Consider the following 21,939-nt stretch of genomic DNA (forward strand, 5'->3'; position numbering starts at 1 on the left):
TACAGAAAGAAAATCTCTGAGGGAAGTTGTTGGGGTTCAGAAACTGGCGCCGGAGTCTGTGGCCGACTCGCTGGTGGAGCTGCTGACGTGAGAATTTACTCATTAGAAAGCAAAGGGAACAGTTCCCATGTACTGTAATACCTCATGAAGATGTACCTTGTTGACATATGTATATTAGATTGCCTCCCAGGTGGTATAAAAATACTTGTCCATGATGTATTTTATTATTCAGTGATTCCTGAAGTTGATCTTCTAATGACTAGGTAATTACTGAAAGTGTTGTCTTGTGTACCTAATCAAGAGACTGCTAATATAATGAAGTAAAACTTCTCAGTGGTGGAAGTATATTTAATGATTGTTGGGACTCACTAGGTAGAACTATTTTATGTTGTGGCAAATTTGTCATTAGTTTTTATGTTTACTTTTTTTTTTAACTCCATGCATTTTCTTTTTTTAATGGTTATGTTCACTTTCTACAATAAAAATGTTAAAACATGGGTCATGCATTATGATAATGTGTTGCTTTATTGCCTGGAAGTCCACATGGGCCCTCTCATTTATGTCTTGTGGGGTAATGAGGGCTCCAGTTGGCACAGTTTATTCTAAGTGGGTTGTAGTGCTGTTTGGCTGCATGCAGGGATGCAGTGGAACATCATGTCATAGGAGCAGAGAATGGTCTGGGTTGGAAGGGACCTCCAAAGGTCACCTAGTCCAACTCCCTCTGCAGTCAGCAGGGACATCCTCCGCTGGATCAGGTTGCCTAGAGGCCTGTCCAGCCTCACCTTGAGTATTTCCAGAGACAGGGTCTCAGCCACCTCCCTGGGCAACCTGTCTTTGTTGCATGTGTGATCTGAAAAGGATGCAAGGAGCTTTTGGAAGTAACTTGGTTCCCACTCCTGTACTGATGGAGGTTCAAGGAGAAAACTGGGGTAAGGGAGCCTTTGCAAGCACTAGTGTTACCCCAGTGGTGAAAGGAAGGTAGTCAGTTGTTCAGTTTAGGTGTACAATCTTAAGGAGTCAGCTTGCTTCTTGAAAGCACTGAGATAAAAGCACTCCCATTTCAATTAACTTAAGCTCTGTCTTTTTGCAGTTACTTAATCCAGTTAATGTTCTTCAGTAGAACTTGTGTTTTGTTAGCTTATTGCTTAATAGTGAAGCTCAAACTCTTAGTGGAGATTTTATTTCAGGAACTTCAGTTGGGTTTAGACACAGCTAAGACCATTTATTCTTTGATCAAAAGGGAAACCAGACCACTTGCTCTCATGTTAGCATAATACTAAAACTCCCTCTTTTCCTTTGCTCCATCAGGATTGCAGCTTTATCCTTCACTCAGGGAAAGAGAACGGAGCATGAATGGTTTTTTTCATGTGCACCAGTCAGTAATGACTGCTTGGTTAACACCTCTCAAAAACTTTATACAGGTCAGGCAGGTTAGCAAGCTGCAAAATGTTGCCATCTTCTGCAAAGTGTTTAGGAGGTAAAAGGTAAGTCCTAAAAGCTTTGTAAAGCACATGTTCCACAGTCCACTTCCATGTTGTTGAACCACAGTCAGCCTCTTCATTCTGAAATGCAAGGGGGGAAAAAAAGGACAAACTGAAATTCTCTTGAAGATACTTTCTTACTGTAAAATTCTGCTGGTATTAGAGAAGTTTATTCTATAAGGTCAAGTTGATTTAAAGCTTTGGAAAGTCACCTGCAGAATGGGCTAGCTTAACTGATTAGATACTTAAACCAGACTATTTTTCATTTATATCCACCCTTATTCTACAGAAATCTATCACAGCTCAGCATCCCAAACCCAGAGGCCAAGAACTGCTGTAATATTAAGCAGACTACCGTGCCCAAAGTCACCAGGTTCTCTTAATAGAATACTTCAGAAAACTCAAGCCACTTCTTTTTTTTTTCAGAATCTCACCACTCTGCTACTTGGTTCACTTCCCTGGCAGTAGAGTTGAGACTGGAAGTCTCTCATTGAAACAGAAGTTGCCTGGGTGTTAGTTGTTTGTTCATGGGACTGCTTAGTTCCACTCCCTCATACCTGAGAGCTTGTGGGGTTGGCCTCATCTATTATATATTGCTTTCTAAGGGAGTAGAACAGAGCTAATTCTTTGCTCAGGCTTTCAAAACACTCCTTTTCTTCATCCCAGTTTACCTGTAACAAGAAGAGAGTCACTTATTAGGACAGCAGCCAGAGACTTAGTATGGAAAAAAACAGAGAAAGATTCTTTCTCTATCAGCATAAGATACAAAAAAGGCAAAGCAGAACTGATCAGTAAGCACAGCAGATGAGGCTGCAGCATGGAACAGCACATTTAAGCAACTCCAGCCTTTCCTGTGCAGCTTCTGCTGAATGAATTTGGCTGACTCCATTCCTTCCTGCATTCTGTAGTGACTGAGAGAAGTCATGAGGAGAGCTCACCTCCGTGGCCAGGCGAAGGATGAACATGGGCAGGCCTTCCAGCGGCGGGACGTAGTTCTCTATCAGGAGTGGCAGCCCAATAAGGTTTCCTTCCTGCAAGGCAACAGTGCTGCTTCAGTCCAAAAAAAAAAGTGTTCTTTCTTGCAGAAAAATGCATCAGAGCTGACCTACTGCAAGCTTAGAGAGGTTAGGGGCATCTCAAGTTACAAGTTTTTAAAGCCTGATGCCAGGCAGGCATTGCAGGAAGAGGGTTAGTGGGGGTGACCTTCGCAAGGTTACGCGCCTCAGAAGACTGAATTTAGCTTCCTCCTCTATCTCTAGGCAGGCTACCACTGACTACACAGATCCCACTTCCCAGGGGAATAGCCAAGTGTCTGGGTTCTATGACTCTTGATGAAGCTGTTCAGCTTTGGCTAGGGGATGCATTAGGCCACACACAGAAGATGCAGAGAGGGTGATGCTGTAAGGCCTCTCTGCCTGCCTAGAGGACTGGCTAAGCTGCAAACCTTGTTGGGTAAGGGATCCACATGGTAGTTATGGAAGCAATGACTGCTTTATTGGGTAACTAAATGTAAACTAAAAGCAGCATGAGTCCTGAGCATTTTTAATGGAAGGGGTAAGCCAGTTCAGTCTTACTGGAGCTAGTTCTTAGTGGCTGTAAGCACTGCCAGCAAACCACTGCAGTTATGTGTCACCAAAATGCAGGGGCATTTACTTTGGAAAAGACCTCTACAATGAGCAAGTCCCACTGTAAATCTTAACACAGCCAAGTCCACCACTCAGTTCCTGTTATAAGTAATGGCAGCAGTCACCTCATCAATTTCAAGAGAAAAATAATCTTTCAACATTTCAGTCTTCTTTTTCAGAAACTCCACAATGTACTCAGCAAGGCCCTCTTTGGGGCCATCTTCTTCTGTCCAGCCGCTTTCAGGATCCTCTAAAGCAAGCATTGAAAGCTCATACAAAGGAGCTGGCTCCTAAAAATGCAGGAGGCAAACCTGTGGTTAATAATCAATGCACTCCACTGGAAACCAATAGCTTCTTCCTTCACCTATAAACTAATTGTAGTGTGTGATTTCTGGCCTGCAGACAGTTCTGCTTATCATAACCAGTCTAAAAAGTACCAAGATTCGTCCTGCTGTCATTCTGTGCAGCCCACAGTCCTGCAAAGTGCTGTGATATTTACAGGATGAACACTAGCAGTCAACACTCCACTTCTGACAGATCACAGAAGTATCAGGGTTGGAAGGGATCCCAAGGATCATCTAATTCCAATCCCACTGCCCTGGGCAGGGACACCTCACACTACATCAGGTTGCTCAGAGCCACTTCCAGCCTGGCCTTGTATTCAGATGAATTACTTGTCCCAGTGTATCACAGTATCACCAAGGTTGGAAGAGACCTCAAAGATCATCGAGTCCAACCTGTCTCCACAGACCTCATGACTAGACCATGGCACCAAGTGCCACATCCAGTGCCCTCTTGAACACCTCCAGGGATGGTGACTCCACCACCTCCCTGGGCAGCACATTCCAATGACGAACGACTCGCTCAGTGAAGAACTTTCTCCTCACCTCCAGCCTAAACTTCCCCTGCCACAGCTTGAGACTGTGTCCTCTTGTTCTGGTGCTGGTTGCCTGAGAGAAGAGACCAACTCCCTCCTGGCTACAACCACCCTTCAGGTAGTCATAGACAGCAATGAGGTCTCCCCTGAGCCTCCTCTTCTCCAGGCTAAACAACCCCAGCTCCCTCAGCCTCTCCTCACAGGGCTGTGCTCAAGGCCTCTCCCCAGCCTTGTTGCCCTTCTCTGGACACCTTCAAGTGTCTCGATGTCCTTCTTAAACTGAGGGGCCCAGAACTGCACACAATACTCAAGTTGTGGCCTAACCAGTGCAGAGTACAGGGGCACAATGACTTCCCTGCTCCTGCTGGCCATACTACTCTTGATGCAGGCCAGGATGCCACTGGCCTTCTTGGCCACCTGGGCACACTGCTGGCTCATGTTTAGGCGGCTGTCAATCAGCACTCCCAGGTCCCTCTCTGTTTGGCAGCTCTCCAGCCACTCTGACCCCAGCCTGTAGCTCTGCATGGGGTTGCCATGGCCAAAGTGCAGCTCCTGGCACTTGGACTTGTTGAATGCCATCCTGTTGGACTCTGCCCGTCTGTCCAGTCGGTCGAGGTCACTCTGCAGAGCCCTTCTGTCCTCTAACTGACCAACATCTGCTCCCAACTAGGTGTCATCTGCAAATTTGCTGATGACTGACTCAGTGCCCTCATCCAGATCATCAGTGAAGATATTAAAGAGGATGGGGGCCAGCACTGATCCCTGGGGGACGCCACTGGTGCCTGGTGTGAATGTAAGCAGCAACACCAAAACTCAGTATCTCAAACTGATGCTAACAGCAGGCAGGCAGAATGACAGCTACAAGGTTATTGCTTTTTCTACATTCTGTTCTTCCTGTAAAAACAAAAAATACAACACCAACATTGCTCTTGTGGTGGATAAAAAACAACCCAGGAAACTACATTTTTGTCTGAGAGGACAAAATTATTGTGAATAAATGTAAAAAAAAAACAAGTAGTGTAAAAAATGATATATATTATACATATAGAGAGAGAGAGTGAGTGTGAAATTATACTTACAGACAGCCTTAAGACTCCAAAGTTTGCAAAGTCATAAATAAGTATCTGGTAGAAGAGTTCCTGGCTAAATTGAAGTGCAAAAATTAGCTACATAGGCAAGATCACACATCTCCAAGTTGCCATAATTAAAAGTTTCCTCCTGGAAGCATCAGCTAAACATCTCCCTTTGTGCTAACAGAGCTCTTCAACTGGACAGTGGAGGATTCACATGCACTCTCTAGCTGTTTACTTTTACATCTGGTTCCTGACCTCACCAACCACGTGGGTGCAGAAGTGTTACAGACTGTAGCATGCATGCTCCATCACTTCATTCCCAGACACTTCATAGTTCAACATCTTGACTGCTTTGCTGCACTGCAGAAAGTGCACAGGAGCTTGGCACTTGATGGCCATGTCTGCTTGGAGTGCCTGCTCTCACTGGTTACAAAACCAAAACTGAGAGAGCTGTCTGGGTAAGGCTGCATGTGCAAAAACACAAACCTTGTATTACAGTCATCTCCTGCAGCTTCCCTGAACCCAACTGGACACAACATTTTACATTCATCTTTTGAAGCTTCTGCTTGCTCAACTTTATACAGTGTGGTGTAGATGATCATGAAGCAGATGAAACTCCCTCCCCTTCCTCTGGCCTGTGAACAGAGCATACAGTAGCTACTGATTCCCTGCAACTTCTTCCACCGCACTGAACCAATTGCTTCATTTTTTAGCCTCCTGACTTTTCAGATAGGCAACAAGAAAACAGTAACAATCTTGCTCTTCCTGTCATTTCCTTCCTCCTTCTGCTTAGCTTGGTAACTGGTACTTATTTCAACCACCAGCAAGCTGCTTTACCTGAGTTTTGTTGTGTTGAGAAGATACAGTTTAGTCTGATACTGGGCCAGAGCCCACTGAGGACTGACACAGCCAACAAATGAGTGGTCATGTAGCATCTCCTGAAGCCCTGAAACAGTTGAAGGGGGTAGAGGGAAGAAACAAAAGGCTATCATTTAGTATTTGCAACCCTGCCCTAATTTATTGAGTATTTTGAATGTTGTCTTAAAGTCTCAGACACCTCTTCAATCACTGCTGCTTCTTACAGCAAGAATGTTTTGCAGCATTCCTCCTTTGTGTGCATGCACACATCCTGCTCTGTTAAAGCCTAAGTGAGAATAGTTTATGTAATAGTCAAACTCCAAATACCCATTGGAAAAAAATGAAAGCACATATTGAAAAACATCTAAGAGGCAAAAGGCTTACTGGCATGTGCTTGGTTACTGATTTCCTCCTGCAGAGTCAGTACGCTGGTCAAGTTGATGATTCTTCTTCTAGGGGTGCAGGCAGCAGTCATGTCCTCTCTGCTGGCCTCTTGCTCCATTTCTATGTCCACATCTTCCCGTGGCCTCTTCCTACAATACCAAAACAAAAGAAATTGTGTTCAGTTCACAAAGATGATGAATGTGCTGGAGCACCTCTGCTAGGAGGACAGGCTGAGGGAGCTGGGGCTGTTCAGCCTGGAGAAGAGAAGGTTCGGGGGGGGCAGACCATAATGCTGCCTGAAGGGATCCTACAGCAAGGCTACAGAGGGACTTCTCATGAGGGTGTCCAGAGACAGGACAAGGGGGAATGGTTTGAAGATGATGAGAGACCAGGGTTAGAGTGGATCTTAAGAGGAAGTTCTTCAGTATGAGGGTGGTGAGACTCTACAATAGGCTGCCCAGGGAGGCTGTGGATGCATCCTCCTTGGAGGTGTTGAAGGCCAGGCTGGGTGAGGCCTTGAGCAGCTGAGGCTAGTTGAGAGGTGTCCCTGCTCCTGTCAGGGAGGCTGGAGAAGGTGATCTCTAAGGACCCTTCTAACCTAAGCCATTCTATGGTTCTGTCACTCAGGCAGAACAGACCAACAGGTTGGATGCTCAGTTCATGTGCTCTGGAAATGCAGAAAGCCTCCCAGAAAGACAGACTTCTACTTTCAAGGCTTCAGTTGTTAGAAAAAGGTAATTCATAGAAAATTTATGACTCCAATACCAATCAGATCAGATATCTCTTGTTTCAACACCAAGAAAATTGGGCTCTAAAGGACATACCAAAAAGTGTTGATACTTCTATTGACTGTTTTCATGATCATTTTCTGTAACACTAGGAGGACAACAGGAGAAGCAGATTCCTTCAGAAGACTCTGGCCTCTTAACAGCTCCTGCAGGAGCTCTAAAAACATGGAAGCACTTTGACCTTTTACTAGGGTAATGTCTGTATAGTTTGCCCCCCCCCTACAAAAGGAGGGCCTCCAAAAGCAGACAGACTAAAGAGTTAATGTCATGATTTCCACTGCTTCCTGCCTTTGAGTGTGCACAGAAATCCCACTCCATGCACAAGAGTGACCATGAGCGATGTAACCTGCAGGGCAGAGATGAACCTTAGTTTCTCATTAAAATGCCATGGAAAGTTATTCTAGGAAACATTTTCTTTCTGAAAAAGCAGGAGTTCAAAGAGGTCAGGAAAAAATCTTCCTTTTCAAGGCTATGCCATGAAATCCAGAGGTAGTCTTGCATGGCCTCAGGAAGGGTGAGACTTACCGAGAAGGCACCGGAGATGAGCGTCCACTCTCGCTCAGCACCCCAGGCATCACTGTGTCCTCCCGCACAGCACCCATCTCAACTGGATCGCTGACACTCTCCATTTCAGCATCCTGTGGCCTGATCACAGCCTCTGGAGACCCTGCATTAACTTCTGTTGTAGCTTCCATGGGAGCTGTACTTAGGGGGTTGTTTGCTGGCTGAAGAAAAGCATCCAATTTCTGCTCTCGGGAATCGGTGCGGACCATCTGATGAGCATAAACTTTATCACCGGCTCCTTTGCTAACAGCAGAAGAGTTTGCTACTGATTTTACCACCTCACTGGAAGAGCAGTCAGCTCCTGGAAGCAATGTCTTCATGCAGATACGGGAAGACAAAGAGAAGAGATTCAACAAGGTAAGCAAAACCCCACAGAGCTCAGCCATGCTTCTCACAGTACTGCTCAGAGGCAAGTAGCTTTCAGACCCCACACACAGCAACAGGCCACCAGCTTTCCACTTGCTGTCCACACAGCATGAACATCAATCTTGGCAGTTAATGAGGTCACTAATTGGCATTCCTTTGTCTCACAGGGAAAATGTTTAATGTGAAAAAAAAAATGGTGTTTTTCTGAACAGGTTCTGGTTATAATTCTTATACTAAACTCTACCTAAAGAGATTAGGAAATCGCCTCCTGAATTTTTTTTCCTGGTTAGATTAATTCCAAAAGGTTGTCAAACAGACAGAAGAGTTTCCTCAGTGTCATCTTTCACATAAACCAGGGGGGAAAAATAATTAACAAAAAAATGAGCACAGCTGAAGGCTGCTATGCTTGTAAAATCACAAAGACTGATCAAATACTTGACAGAAAGACCAGAACAAGAGGACAGAGACTCAAGCTGTGCCAGGGGAGGGTTAGGTTTAAGGTGAGGAAAAAGCTCTTCCCAGAGAGATTGACCATTGGAATGTGCTGCCCAGGGAGGTGGTGGAGTCACCATCCTTGGAGGTGTTTAAAATGAGCCTGGATGAGGCACTTGGTGCCATGGTTTAGTTGATTAGATGGTGTTGGGTGATAGGTTGAACTAGATGATCTCAGAGGTCTTTTCCAACCTGGTTAATTTCATTTCTATTCTATTCTATTCTATTCTATTCTATTCTATTCTATTCTATTCTATTCTATTCTATTCTATTCTATTCTATTCTATTCTATTCTATTCTATTCTATTCTATTCCATTCCATTCCATTCCATTCCATTCCATTCCATTCCATTCCTCTGTCTTTTGTCACCCTGTTAACATTGGACCATTAAAGCAATTTCATCCCTGGAACAGAGAGCAAAGATTTTGGCAGTGCAATGCTGCTGACTGTCAATCAGTACAAGGGGTACAGGGCAAACAAGCAGTTTGAGTGATCCAGAGCTGTGGTCATTTCAGATGTTCCCACCTGAGTGAAGTACATCCTTGAAGAATTGGAGCCCAGTAACTTGCTCTCCACATGCTGCTGCACACGCTCTAGGATGCTGTCTTCATGCAGGAAGTGGACCTCATGCTTTGTGGGGTGCACATTCACATCTACATTCTGGGGAGATATTTCCAGGCTGTAAAACATTTTAGAAGAAGTGAACCTAAAACTTCCCATGGCTGGCAAAGAGCACACAAATTGGTTCAGTACAAAATAAGGCAGGCTTGGGGCCACTGCTCCATGCAAAGAAGTCAAAATGGTCCTGAGACATGCTCAGGTTACACTAGAGTCAGATTTATTTGGCATGCTAAGGAATACTTGCTGTGAAGAACTCTAAACTCATCAAAATCAGCTTACAGAGCTAAGCTTAAGCCAGTCTCCATACAAGAGTGTTGAGAAATGTCTTTTATTGCAATGTCTCCTGAGCTGGTGGCATCTGTTGCCCTGTCATTTAGCAGGGGTTCAGTTAAATGCTGCAATGCAAGAACTCAGTCGTTGGGAAGCACTGGGTGTCAGTGACTTTCTCTGCTGAGTGGCAGTACTCAGTCACTTAGCAATTACAAAGCCAGGTTTCCTTTCTAGTCATATTCTCCAGTTTTTAAAGGACCCTTCCTGTTCAATTTTAGCCACCACTTGACTTTTAAAACAGGATTATTTCCTGCAATCAGTAAGCAATTCACTTCTTTTTGCTGCTTTAGCATCCCCAGAACAGCGACTGTTACAAACAATGACACAGACATAATTCCCAGGAAGGAAGAACAAGCTTGCAATGCTTTATCTGACTGTTCTTAAATGTGCTGCTGTATTCCTCGTGTCACCTTGCTAAAGGGAAGCACATCCAAGCCATCAGAGCTGAAACTACAGGCAGTATTTCTTAAAACAAGGCCCATTTCTTGAAGGTGATTGGCTTTTAGACCATTAAAGATGCACAATGACTTCTCTGTCTGGCACTGAAGTACCCGAGTGCAGCACTTAACACTTCCATCAGGAACACAAACGTCTTTTTAAACCTTCCCACCCTAGCTGCACCCGACCATAAAAGGCTACTGCTTGCTGCTACTTTACCTGAGGTACAGGAAGGGATGGCTGCCTTTGGGCAGGTAAGCAGCATACACAGTTTCGATTGCTTTGCGCAGGGCAGCCGACTCCACCAGTCGATCTGAAACACAACGAGAGGCTGTTTCCACCGGGCCCTGCTGAAACACACTGCAGAGTGCCCAGCTGCTCCTGCACACCAGCTTCTGCGAAGTGCATCTGTTGGACCTGGTTTTCCCTCTTTAGCCCCAAGAGAAAACCAGGACTAGGCAGCATCTTCCCAAGTACATTTTGTATTAAGAAGTATTCTGTTCTACAAATACTGAAATAATCAAAGGATATATCTGGTTGGAAAAGACCTCACAGATCACCCAGGCTATCTTTCCATTTTGTACAGCCAAGGGCTGCTACACCTCCTACCCATGTCGCTAGAGAGCAGAGAATAGAAGGAACAGAATGGAATGGAATGGAATGGAATGGAATAGAATAGAATAGAATAGGATAGGATAGGATAGGATAGGATAGGATAGGATAGGATAGGATAGGATAGGATAGGATAGGATAGGATAGGATAGGATAGGATAGGATAGAATTAATCAGGTTGGAAAAGACCTTCCAAGATAAAGTCCAACTTATCACCCAACACCATCTAATTAACTATACCATGGTACCAAGTGCCTCATCCAGGCTCTTCTTAAACACTTCCAGGGATGGTGACTCCACCACCCCCCTGGGCAGCACATTCCAATGGCCAATCTCTCTGTCTGGGAAGAATTTCTTCCTAACATCCAGCCTGAACCTCCCCTGGTGCAGCTTGAGACTGTGTCCTCTTCTTCTGGTGCTGGTTGCCTGGGAGAAGAAACCAACCCCCACCTGGCTACAACCTCCTTTCAGGTAGTTGTAGAGCAAGGGGGTCTCCCCTGAGCCTCCTCTTCTCCAGGCTAAGCAACCCCAGCTCCCTCAGCCTTTCCTCACAGGGCTGTGCTCCAGACCTCTCCCCAGCTTTGTTGCCCTTCTCTGGATACCTTCCAGCATCTCAACACCTTTCCCACACTGAGGAGCCCAGAACAGGACACAGGACTCAAGGTGTGGCCTAACCAGTGCTGAACACAGGGCAGAATGACTTCCTTGCTCCTGCTGGCCACACTATTCCTGATCCAGGCCAGGATGCCATTGGCCTTTTGGCCACCTGGGCACACTGCTGCCTCATGTTCAGCCTACTGTCAACCAGTACCCCCAGGTCCCTTTCTGCCTGGCCGCTCTCCAACCACCCTGACCCCAGCCTACAGCACTGCTGTCTAAGTTGGCAGGACACAGTTGTCACCTTGATACTCCACAAGCTCACCTTTCTGTTGGGCCCAGGCTTAGCTGAGTGCAAAGCAAGGCACACATTACAAACGGGAAAAGCCCTGAAGATCTGCATTTAACTGCAGTGCTTATTCTTCCAAGTCTTTGAAGAACAATCACACAGTTTGTAGTTCTTCAGGAAGGTCTGTTGCAGTTATTCTTTTCTGTACAAAATGCTGTTGGGTTTCAGTTTTGCTCTTTCAAAAGCACTTACGGTTTATGAAGAGTAAAAACACACACTTCTTCACCGAGTAGTTTGCATTGGTGATGTAGCCTTTCATTGTAAAGGCCAGACTTGCATCCTCACAGCCCACTTCTATCAGTTCCCTGTTGACAACATCACAGAAACAACAACAAAACAGATGAATTATGGTGTTGATCATAGAATCATAGAACCGTTAGGGTTGGAAGGGACCTCAAGGATCAGCCACTTCCAACCCCCTTAACCCCCTTGCCATGGGCAGGGACACCTCGCACTACAGCAGGTTGCTCACAGCCACAGCCAGCCTGGCCTTCAAAGCCTCCAGGTGTGAGGCTTCCACCACCTCCCTGGGCAACCTGTGCCAGTCTCTCACCACCCTCATGGGGAACAACTTCTTCCGAATCTACCCATTTCTAGTTTTGTTCCATTCCCCCCAGTCCTATCACTCCCTGACACCCTCAAAAGTCCCTCCCCAGCTTTCTTGTAGCCCCCTTCAGATCCTGGAAGGCCACAATTAGGTTTCCTTGGAGCCTTCTCTTCTCCAGACTGAACAACCCCAACTCCCTCAGTCTGTCCTCATAGCAGAGCAGCTCCAGCCCTCTGCTCATCCTCATGGCCCTTCTCTGGACACCTTCCAGCACCTCCAGATCCTTCCTGTAACAGAGGCTCCAGAACTGGACACAGTGCTCCAGGTGGGGATGCAGATTTCAACAGTACCCACAAGCAGCACTATACTGCTCTGTGTTCTATCACACTAGAATTACCTGAGCGTTCAAACATTGCTGAGCCATAAAAATTATTTAACCTGAGCTGCAGTCTTTCCTCTGAAGTTCAGCTGTAAACTAGCAACAAGGCATGACTGGGGTCTGTAAAACTATCCACAGTCTCTCTCTCATTCCATATCATAGTATCCTTTATAAAGTTAACATCCACTGATCATTCTGCTGTGCATTTCATTCTTTAAGTCACCCACAGCAATAGTCAGGGACCCTTCAGAACTGTCAGCAGACAGGGAAGAACAATTCTTTGTCTGCTTTTGCAACTTCCCTCTTTCCTTGGATACATTTGAAAAGGTCACACCTGCTGCAAGATGAGGGAGAGCTCTGATTACTTCAGCACTCCCTCTTCTCTCTAATTCACCTTGAAGGAAGCAGGAAGAGAGAGTTAGCACAGCCCATGTTCTTTCAAAGAGAAAGGGGAGGGAGATTTACTAGAAACCTTCATGTGAAGAGGAAACTTGACATCAACAAACCTGCTAACAGCATTTCCAAAGATGGACCTGATGTTGTCCACCGTTGAGGCGTTCGACACGGTCCTAACATCTGACACGGTATCACCTTGCTGAAGAGATCAGACACAGGCATTGATCAATCCCCAGTTCTGGCTGAAGCTTTAGATATCCATTGAAGTTCACAGTAACATTTGTAGTGCAGAAGAGCAGGGCATAGCGTCACAACCACGTTCTGTACCAGTATTTGTGTTCAGCAGAACACCAGATGGCTCAGGCACAGGATTACAAGATTTGCTAGGTCACGTCAGCCCCACTCAGGCTAGTAACCCTGCCTTTGGCAGTGAGGAACAGCAGCAGTAGTTCAGTGACTAACTGCCAAGAATGCCACAGAAAGAAGGTTCTCTACCCCATTCTGTCATCCAGTGATCAGTAGCCAGACTCTCGAAAGAAGCTGAAACAAAACACCGCACTGAAAACTCCAAACTCCTGGCAAGTATCTTCTTGTGTTTACTTTTAACTGGCTTCTATCCAAACTGCATCAAAGTACCTGCCAGCATTTCCAGGGAAGGCTCTACTCACCATGCCCCTTGCAAAAGATGCAGGGCAAATTTTCTGTATGTATCACAGAGTGGTAGGGGTCAGAGGGACCTCAAAAGATCACCCAGTCCAACCCCACTGCTAGAGCAGGATCACCCAGGGCAGGTCACACAGGAATGCATCCAGGCAGGCTTTGAATGTCTCCAGAGAAGGAGACTCCACAGCCTCTCTGGGCTGCTTCTTCTAAGGCTCTGTCACCTTCAGTGACAAAGTTTTTCCTTATGTTCATGTGGAACCTCCTCATCTCCAGCTTGCACCCATTGCCCTTTGTCCTGTCACTGGACATCCCTGAGCAGAGCCTGGCTCCATCCTCCTGACACTGCCCTGCACATCTTTATCAACATGAATGAGGTTATCTCTCAGGCTCCTCTTCTCCAAGCTACAGAGCCCCAGCTGCCTCAGCCTGTCCTCACAAGGCAGATGTTCCACTCCCCTCATCATCTTTGTGGCTCTACATTGGACTCTTTCAAGAAGTTCCCTGAGGTCTTTCTTGAACTGAGGGGCCCAGAGCTGGACACAGTATTTCAGATGCAGCCTCCCCAGAGCAGAGCATAGGGGGAGGAGAACTTCTACATAGCCACACGTACAGAGAGACAATCAGACATATGGTGAATTTATGAAGACTTGATGTACCTTTTTAACTGAAAAGCTGATGCCTGAGTTATGGATGGCATACCTGAAACACAAGCAAACAGAAGACTGCAGTGTATGAAAGAAAGCTTCCTTTCCCCAAACACTGAGAAGCAGCTAGTGATGGGGGCAGACAATTCTATTTCCTGTCACACAGTGGACTAGACAGCTACAAAAATGCTTTCCATTTATAACTCAACCTGTGGCCATGTGAAATGTAAGCATCACCTTAGCTTACTTCTCAGAAATCCCAACCAGCTTCTACAGACCTGGTTAGCTCAGTGTCCTTGCATGGGTTTCACAAGAACAGCAGCAAAAACTCCCCACTGTCATCAAATCAAGGCTCAACTACTGTGGAGCAGGAGCTGAAAAATGGCTGGCTTGCCTGTCTGATTTCCCCTACCCAGATGGTTCAGCTGTCTCTGATCCCAGGACCAAGTTCTCACACATGACAGCCATGTAGCCTTGATTTTAGCTACTAGGGAAGTTGCTATGTTGAGAAAGAACACTCTGTAGAACCCTGCAGCACCAGAAATGCACAAAGGCAGGGGTTAGAGTCTTGTGACCAGGACAGTTAGGAACTCAAACACTCCAGGAGAAAAATGAAATAAAAATATGTAAAACCCTAATGGAAAAACAAAAGCAAAACCAAAAATCTCCATGAGCTGGAAGTCTGTAACTCAGCAAGACTTCAAGGTCAGCCTGTCCATGGAGCAGCAGGACCTGGCCCTTCAGCTCCTGGCTGAAGTCTGCCTGTCCAGTGAAGGCTCTTAAGCTGCTTGCTCAGAGAGCAGGCTAACACTTGGCCTTGGAGTCTTGCTACTCCTTGCTAGCTTTTGTGTTGCCTCGAAGTGTCAAGCTGTTGTTTTGGTTAAATTGTGGAGATCCTGCTTGCAGAGCCCCTGCCCATGGCAAAAGATGCAACCAAGGGACGCAGGAAGGGAACATCTGGCAGCTAAAGTGATAAACAAAACATGAAGATGCGACATCAGCATTCAGCATTTTCATATCCAGCCAGATCTCAATGCTCCTGCACAGTTTTTACTTGGATTCTATTCAGCCCAGGTTCATGGAGAGTTCACTCCTTTGTTAGCACCATTTGCTTGTTGGAATTCTTACTAATAATAATCTCAGACCACAACCAGTGCTTCTCCTCTGGACTTTCCATATCAGATTGGACTGCTACCTGGCACAGCACACTAGCAGACAGTTAACCTCCCCCTACACAGCAACAAAAACCCATAGACACCAAACACCCATCTGCCAGCCCCTCTGGAAAACCCCAGTGCCCAGCAGAACGAATTGGAGCCTCCCAGTCCAGTTTACCTGCCAACAACTTCTAGGATTTTTGCATATTCTTCAGTGGGACTTTTTAAAGCTTTCCTCCTTGTATTTACATTGTAGAAGAGATCTTCCACCTGCACAGAACAACACACAAGCAAAACATCATCAAAAAATTCTTCCCTTACTGTATCATTCATCTAAATCTTTGGTGATTCTCCCCCTCTACTCTGCTCTGCTGAGACCCCACCTGGAGCACTGCCTCCAGTTCTGGAGCCTCTATTACAGGAAGGATCTGGAGGTGCTGGAAGGTGTCCAGAGAAGGGCCACGAGGATGAGCAGAGGGCTGGAGCTGCTCTGCTGTGAGGACAGACTGAGGGAGTTGGGGCTGTTCAGTCTGGAGAAGAGAAGGCTCCCAGGAGACCTAATTGTGGCCTTCCAGGATCTGAAGGGGGCTACAAGAAAGCTGGGGAGGGACTTTCTTAGGGTTTCAGGGAGTGATAGGACTGGGGGGGAATGGAACAAAACTAGAAGTGGATAGATTCAGATTGGATGTGAGGAAGAAATTGTTCCCCATAAGGGTGGTGAGAGACTGGCACAGGTTGCCCAGGGAGGTGGTGGAAGCCTCACACCTGGAGGCTTTGAAGGCCAGGCTGGCTGTGGCTGTGAGCAACCTGCTGTAGTGTGAGGTGTCCCTGCCCATGGCAGGGGGCTTGGAAGTGGCTGATCCTTGAGGCCCCTTCCAACCCTAACAATTCTGTGGTTCTGTGATTCTACAGGATTCTCTGGAAGTACTTCAGTTTCTAAAGGAACGTTTGAGTAATTCCTTCCCTGTTTAGGCTCACCTAACAAAATGCAGCTCCAGAGAAATGGATGCTCCCAGGTATTTGGGTACAGCAGTATCTTTACCAGTAACAACAGCAACTCTACAGCTCACTCTGCAGGCAGAGTTTTGATCAGAGGACAAGGGATTCCCTCATTACAGAGTTATAATGAAATGCCAGCAAATGTTGAAGGAGTTGCTGCAATCAAGGCTGCTGATGTCAGCAAACCTGCAGCTTAAACTGCTCACTTTCACCATTTATTTGAACAACCTGCAAATTATTTTCCAGCTGTGCTGGGAAATGCAGAAATTCAAAGTTCAGCTTCTTTGTAGGACATGTTACCTGAACAGACATGGGAAGCTTGCTGCTGAACACAGGTCTGCAGGCTCCTAGGCCAGGCTCCCAGTTTCTACCCTACACTGTGCCACATGCTCACTCTTTTTGTTCCTCACCATCCTAACAGCAATCTTCATCCTAGCCCACTTCCAGATCTTGGTGTGAGGTATGAAAGATAGGTCTGAAAACCAAGCAGCATTTTGGCAATGCCCTGTGCCAGCCCTCATCTTCCCACTCTGGCTCATACAATGTAGATCACTCCTCCATCTTCTGAGCTTCCTGTAGCCCTTAACTGTCCCCTGAGGCTTTCAGCAGCCCAGAAGGAGTATGAAATATTTCTCTATGCTTACCCTCAGAAGGAACAACAGAAAACAAGGATCTTCTGGAATTTGCCTTGTTGTCTTTGGTGACAATAAAAAACCCCAACAAACAAAAACCCCAAGAAACCCCACCACCAACATCATTTGGAAAACAGTCTCCAAGGTGATACAATGACAAATACCAGCAAGTGGTGCAAGCACAAGGACCAGGGGACAGAAAAGGGACAAGAGAGAAGAGGCACAAGAACCTACTGTGATCTGAGTGCCTTGGTTTCCAGCACAGGGTTTCGGAGGAGCTTTAATTTTGCCATCACTGTAGGTAGCTCTAGGAGGAAAATCAAAGTCATCAGACACAGAGACATGACAACAAAAAGGCAAGGCCAGAGAAATCCCTTCATTGCCACACTCCTCCCAGCAAGGAACTTGGGACACCGAGAAGCAAACTGTCTTCATTGACCTTGGGAACCAGAGGGGGAGTGGGAGAGTGGGAATCACAGCAGAGCAGAAGTGGCAGCTATTGGGATATGTGTTTGGAAACTGTATGAGACCTTTCCTGCAAGAGCAACAGTGCTCTGCTTTATCTTGCTTTAATAGCTAGATGTGGGCTGCTTGGTTTGGAAGAGAGGAAGCTGAGGGGAGACCTCATTGCTGTCTACAACTACCCGAAAGGACATTGTGGAGAGGCTGCTGCTGGTCTCTTCTCACAGGTAATTAGGGATAGAACCAGAGGCAATGGCCTCAAGCTGCCACTGGGTAGGGCTAGACTGGAGAGTAGGAAGTGGTCAGCAAGAGTGGTCAGGGAATGAGCTGCCCAGGGTGCTGGAGTCAGCAACCCTGGCTGTGTTTCAAGGTGGTTTGGATGTGGTGCTTGGGGCTATGGTCTAGGGGTGACCCTTGTAGAGTGGGGTTCTGGGTTGGACTTGGTGATCCTGAGGGTCTTTTCCAACCTGAACCTTTCTGCGACACTTCCCATACACTTCTAACATCTCAGTGATAGGGAATTCTTGATCTGTACATCTGGAATCTGTTTCCTTTTTTGGCTGGAACAGGACTCTGAGCATGAGAGACTTCTGAGCCACTCAGGTACTTTCAGCAAGCTGCACAGATGCAGGATTTCAAAGAGCACAGGTTTTTTTCCCCCTGCATACCCTACATATACTTAATGCAAGAAAGACCAGAGTCCCCTTATGTTTTGAAACAAGAAGATGCAAGGCTTCTCTTGTTTCTTCCTTGTTTTGCATAAAAGTAGTTGATACATTAAAGGAAAGGCTTGTTCATAATCAGAGTAAGTTTCCAGGAGAATATTCAGAACCTTCTTTGGATAGGAGCAGGCACCTTAATAAAGCAAACTAAGCTCTAAGTTGCTGTGCTCAGAGGCTTGGGAAATCTACAAGCCATGCTGACTGTGTATATAAATCATTTTATCCTGCAATGGATGGAAGCTGCTTGGAGCAGCTGCTTTCCTCACTTCCGCTGCCAAACCTTCCTGAGCAGTTATTCCTCAGCACAGGGGAGAATTAATTTGCTTTACAATGGAGCAGTGGGGCTCAGTGGACAGTTGGGGTCCAGAGGCAGTGGGCACAGAGCTGTTTAGGTGTTCAAGAGGAGATCAGGTGTTCAAGAGGAGATTGGACGTGGCACTTGGGTGCCATGGTCTAGTCATGAGGTCTGTGGAGACAGGTTGGACTCGATGATCCTCGAGGTCTCTTCCAACCTTAGTTATACTGTGATACTGTGATACTGTGAAAGACACAGGCTCATTATTGCCTGCTGAAGCAGAATTCCCTTTAAGAGTCTGCATACTTCCCCTCCCCCCCCCCATTTTAAAACACTTTGTTTAGCTAAATCTTACCTTGACACCCTGGAATAAAAAATAAGATCACACAAACTGTCTTGTCTTTGTTTTAACCCCAGAAACGCCCAATTCCTTACCCCACCCTCCTCCTTAATGAGAGCCCTGCAAAGAGAAGCAAATCCATCTGTTCCATACTGCATGCAGCAGAAGTCCCTGGGCTCACAGGTGGCATACCTGTATGCACACTTGGCATCAGCTGTTTTAGTTGTTACTGTAACGTGGGCAACGTGGCTGATGCTAGCCAATGCCTAGAGGAAGAGAAAGCACCTTTGTAAAACTTGCCCTGGAGACCACTGAGTGTCCACACTGTAAACAGCAGCACTGTGTTCTGATGTACCACTTGCAAGTAATTAACACAAACCCTCATGAAACAAGTGCAGGTCAGTAAAGCTTTAGCAAGTTGTAGTGCCTGCAGCACCGAGTTTTATCCAGGGCCTTCCTTTTTGGGCTTTTCTAACGTTTCACTGCCTCTGACAATGCAAGCAGAAACCCATGGAACATCACTAGAAGAAACTGGCAAAGTTAGTACAGTTGTGTCCTTTTCTTTCTTTCATGTTTTAAAAGAAAAAAGGAAGAGTTTAGCCACTGTGTTCTCATCCCTGCCCAAAAATCTTCTCCTGGCTGTAGGTAGTGTAACAAAGTTAGGATGCAAAGGGTTTGCCTAGAAAACTCCACGGCTGTCTACAGAGCCTGCTGAAACCAGCCTCAGGACCAGACTGCACTGGCTGTGGAGCTGATGATGCTGAAAACATGGGAGGAAAGGACTCAAGAAGACTACTCTCTGGAGCAGGCAAAGTTCTATGTACCTTCTAGTCCACCTGGAGGGGAAAGCAGAAAGATATCTACCTCTCCCTGGCCATCCATCTAATCCTGAAAGACATGGAAAATTCTTTAAACTATAATCACATGGAGCACACCAAGTGGTAGGCTGGTGGACAGCAATGTGCCCTTGTGGCCAAGGTGGCCAATGGGATGCACAGCAGATCAAGGGAGGTTTTCCTCCCCCTCTACTCTGCCCTAGTGAGGCTCCACCTGCAATATTGCAGCCAGTTCTGGGTTCCCCAGTTCAAGAGGGACAGGCTTCTGCTGGAGAGAGTCCAAGGGAGGGCTACAAGGATGCTAAAGGGACTGCAGCACTGCCTGGTGGGGAGAGACTGAGAGCCCTTGGGGAGAGAAGTCTGAGAGGGGATCTGATCAATGTCTATAAATATCTGAGAGCTGGGGGTCAGGAAGGAAGGGACAAGGACAGGCTCTGCTCACTTGTGCTCTGTGACAGGACAAGGGGCAATGGATGGAAACTGCAGCACAGCAAGTTCCACCTCAACATGAGGAAGAACTTCTTTACTGTAAGGGTCACAGGCTGCCCAGAGAGGTTGTGGAGTCTCCTTCTCTGGACCCTTCCCAGCCCTGTCTGGATGTGTTCCTGTGTGACCTGTGCTGGATTCTCTGGTCCTGCTCTGGCAGGGGGGGTGGACTGGAAGATGTCCAGAGGCCCCTTGCAACCCCTAACATGCTGTGAGCCTGGGACACTCTAAGAAAGCTCCTGTGAGGATTACTGGCAATGAGACAATGTGCAAATCCCCCTACAAGAGGACTGCACCAAACAATCAGCAGTTCCCAAACCCCGGCGAAGAGCTCACCTCGCCTCTGAAGCCGTAAGTAGAGATGCTCGTCAGGTCCTCAAATCTCTGCAGCTTGCTGGTAGTAAATCGCTCACACACGATGTCCAGATCTTCCTTCTATGTGAAAGGGACAAGAGTCACTTTCTGTTCCCAGGCTTTTTCAGGGTCAGAAACGTTGATGAACTCACATAAAGTTCAAAAGGCAGTGCCAAACATCAGCACACCGCCGGCAGCTTTGTTTGCTCACCCTGATGCCACAGCCGTTGTCTTGCACCTGGATGAGCTTCAGACCACCTTCTTTAACGACTACCTGGATACTCGTAGATTTAGCATCCAAGCTGCAGAAACCAAGAAAGCATTCTAGAGAACAGCACCTCATACCTGCCTTCAGTTCCCTCACACAATCATTCAGGTTGAAAAAGATCTTCCAAGATCAAGGCCAATCATTAACTCAGCACTGCCTCGTGCACAACTAAGCTGTGTCCATCAGCACCACGTCTACACAGCCTCATAAAGCTTCTGCTCCAGGCCTTTCATCAGCTTTGTTGCCTGACTTTGCTCTTCACTGAGAGAGTCGTTCACCATTGGAATGTGCTGCCCAGGGAAGTGGTGGAGTCACGGTCCCTGGAGGTGTTCAAGAGGGGATTGGACGTGGCACTTGGTGCCATGGTCTAGTCATGAGGTCTGTGGGGACAGGTTGGCCTTGATGATCTTTGAGGTCTCTTCCAACCTTGGTGATACTGTGATCTTCTTTGGCTCCAGCACTTCATTGTCCTTCTTGTAGAGAGGGGCCCAACACTGAACACAGTATTCAAGGCGCAGCCTCCCCAGTGCCAAGCACAGTGGCATGATCACTTTCCCTCTCCTGCTGGCCACACTATTCCTGGTACAGGCCTGGATGCTGTTGGCTTACTTGGCCACCTGAGCACACTGCTGGCTCATGTTTACACAGCTTCTTTTCTGCCAGGCAGTTTTCCAGCCACTCTGCCCCAGCCTCCTGCATGGGGCTGTTGTAACCCAAGTGCAGGACCCGGCACTTGTGGTACCCCATACCACTGAGCACGGCCTATCGATCCAGCAGGAGAAGATCCCTCTCTGCATAACCTCTCTCCCTTCACAACACTGCCCTCCAACTTGGTGCTGTCTGCCAACCTGATACCTTGCCCTCAATCGATTAAGACATTAAACGGGCCTGGCTCCAACGCGGAGCCTCCCCCGTGTCCGATGGCCCCGGGGCAATGGGGCGGGAGGAGCAGACCCCGCGTTTACCAGTTTTCTATCATCTCCTTGATGGCGTTCGCCGGTCTCTGGATGACCTCGCCGGCCGCGATGCGGTTCACCACGGCTTCGTCCAGCCGCCGGATCACGCCGGCCATCCTCGGTGCCGGGACGGGAGCCCGGCGTGGGCAGCTGCCGGGCGGGAACCGGGAGGCCGGCTGCTCGGGTACCCCAGCAAACGGGGCGCTGCGGGACAGCAAGGGCCTGGGACGCTCACGTGGGGGGACCCGGGAGGGAGGACCGGGGAGAACCCGGAAGGGGACCCTAAAGGCGAACCCGGAAGAGGGTACCGGAGAGCACTCGTGGGCCGTCCGGGGGGCCGATTGGAG

At 47.2% G+C, this 21,939-nt stretch overlaps 1 protein-coding gene across 1 annotated transcript; it reads right to left on the bottom strand.

Moving 5' to 3' along the window:
• Window positions 1-994: 994 nt before the first annotated feature.
• On the bottom strand, window positions 995-21,799 carry MLH1 (mutL homolog 1). Its single transcript, XM_009900196.2, has 19 exons — window positions 21,602-21,799; window positions 20,580-20,670; window positions 20,351-20,449; window positions 18,885-18,958; window positions 17,108-17,180; window positions 15,421-15,512; window positions 14,098-14,140; window positions 12,889-12,977; window positions 11,649-11,761; window positions 10,118-10,211; window positions 9,035-9,188; window positions 7,612-7,964; window positions 6,299-6,447; window positions 5,894-6,002; window positions 5,063-5,126; window positions 3,232-3,396; window positions 2,420-2,512; window positions 2,039-2,152; window positions 995-1,562 (listed from the first exon to the last, which is right to left on the bottom strand). The coding sequence occupies exons 1-19, from the start codon at window positions 21,706-21,708 to the stop codon at window positions 1,395-1,397; spliced, it is 2,244 nt and encodes a 747-aa protein (XP_009898498.2). The 5' UTR covers window positions 21,709-21,799; the 3' UTR covers window positions 995-1,394.
• Window positions 21,800-21,939: the final 140 nt, after the last annotated feature.

Source organism: Dryobates pubescens, chromosome 38 (assembly GCF_014839835.1).
Source record: "Dryobates pubescens isolate bDryPub1 chromosome 38, bDryPub1.pri, whole genome shotgun sequence".
Classification (NCBI taxonomy): Eukaryota; Metazoa; Chordata; class Aves; order Piciformes; family Picidae; genus Dryobates; species Dryobates pubescens.

Coding starts and splice junctions, on each gene's coding strand:
- MLH1 (XM_009900196.2), bottom strand. CDS start 21,708: ATGGCCGGCGTGATCCGGCGGCTGGACGAAGCCGTGGTGAACCGCATC. Junction 2,513..3,231: donor TTTCTCTTGAAATTGATGAG/GTGACTGCTGCC, acceptor GTTGCCTTGCAG/GAAGGAAACCTTATTGGGCT. Junction 2,153..2,419: donor TCCTTCGCCTGGCCACGGAG/GTGAGCTCTCCT, acceptor TTCTTGTTACAG/GTAAACTGGGATGAAGAAAA.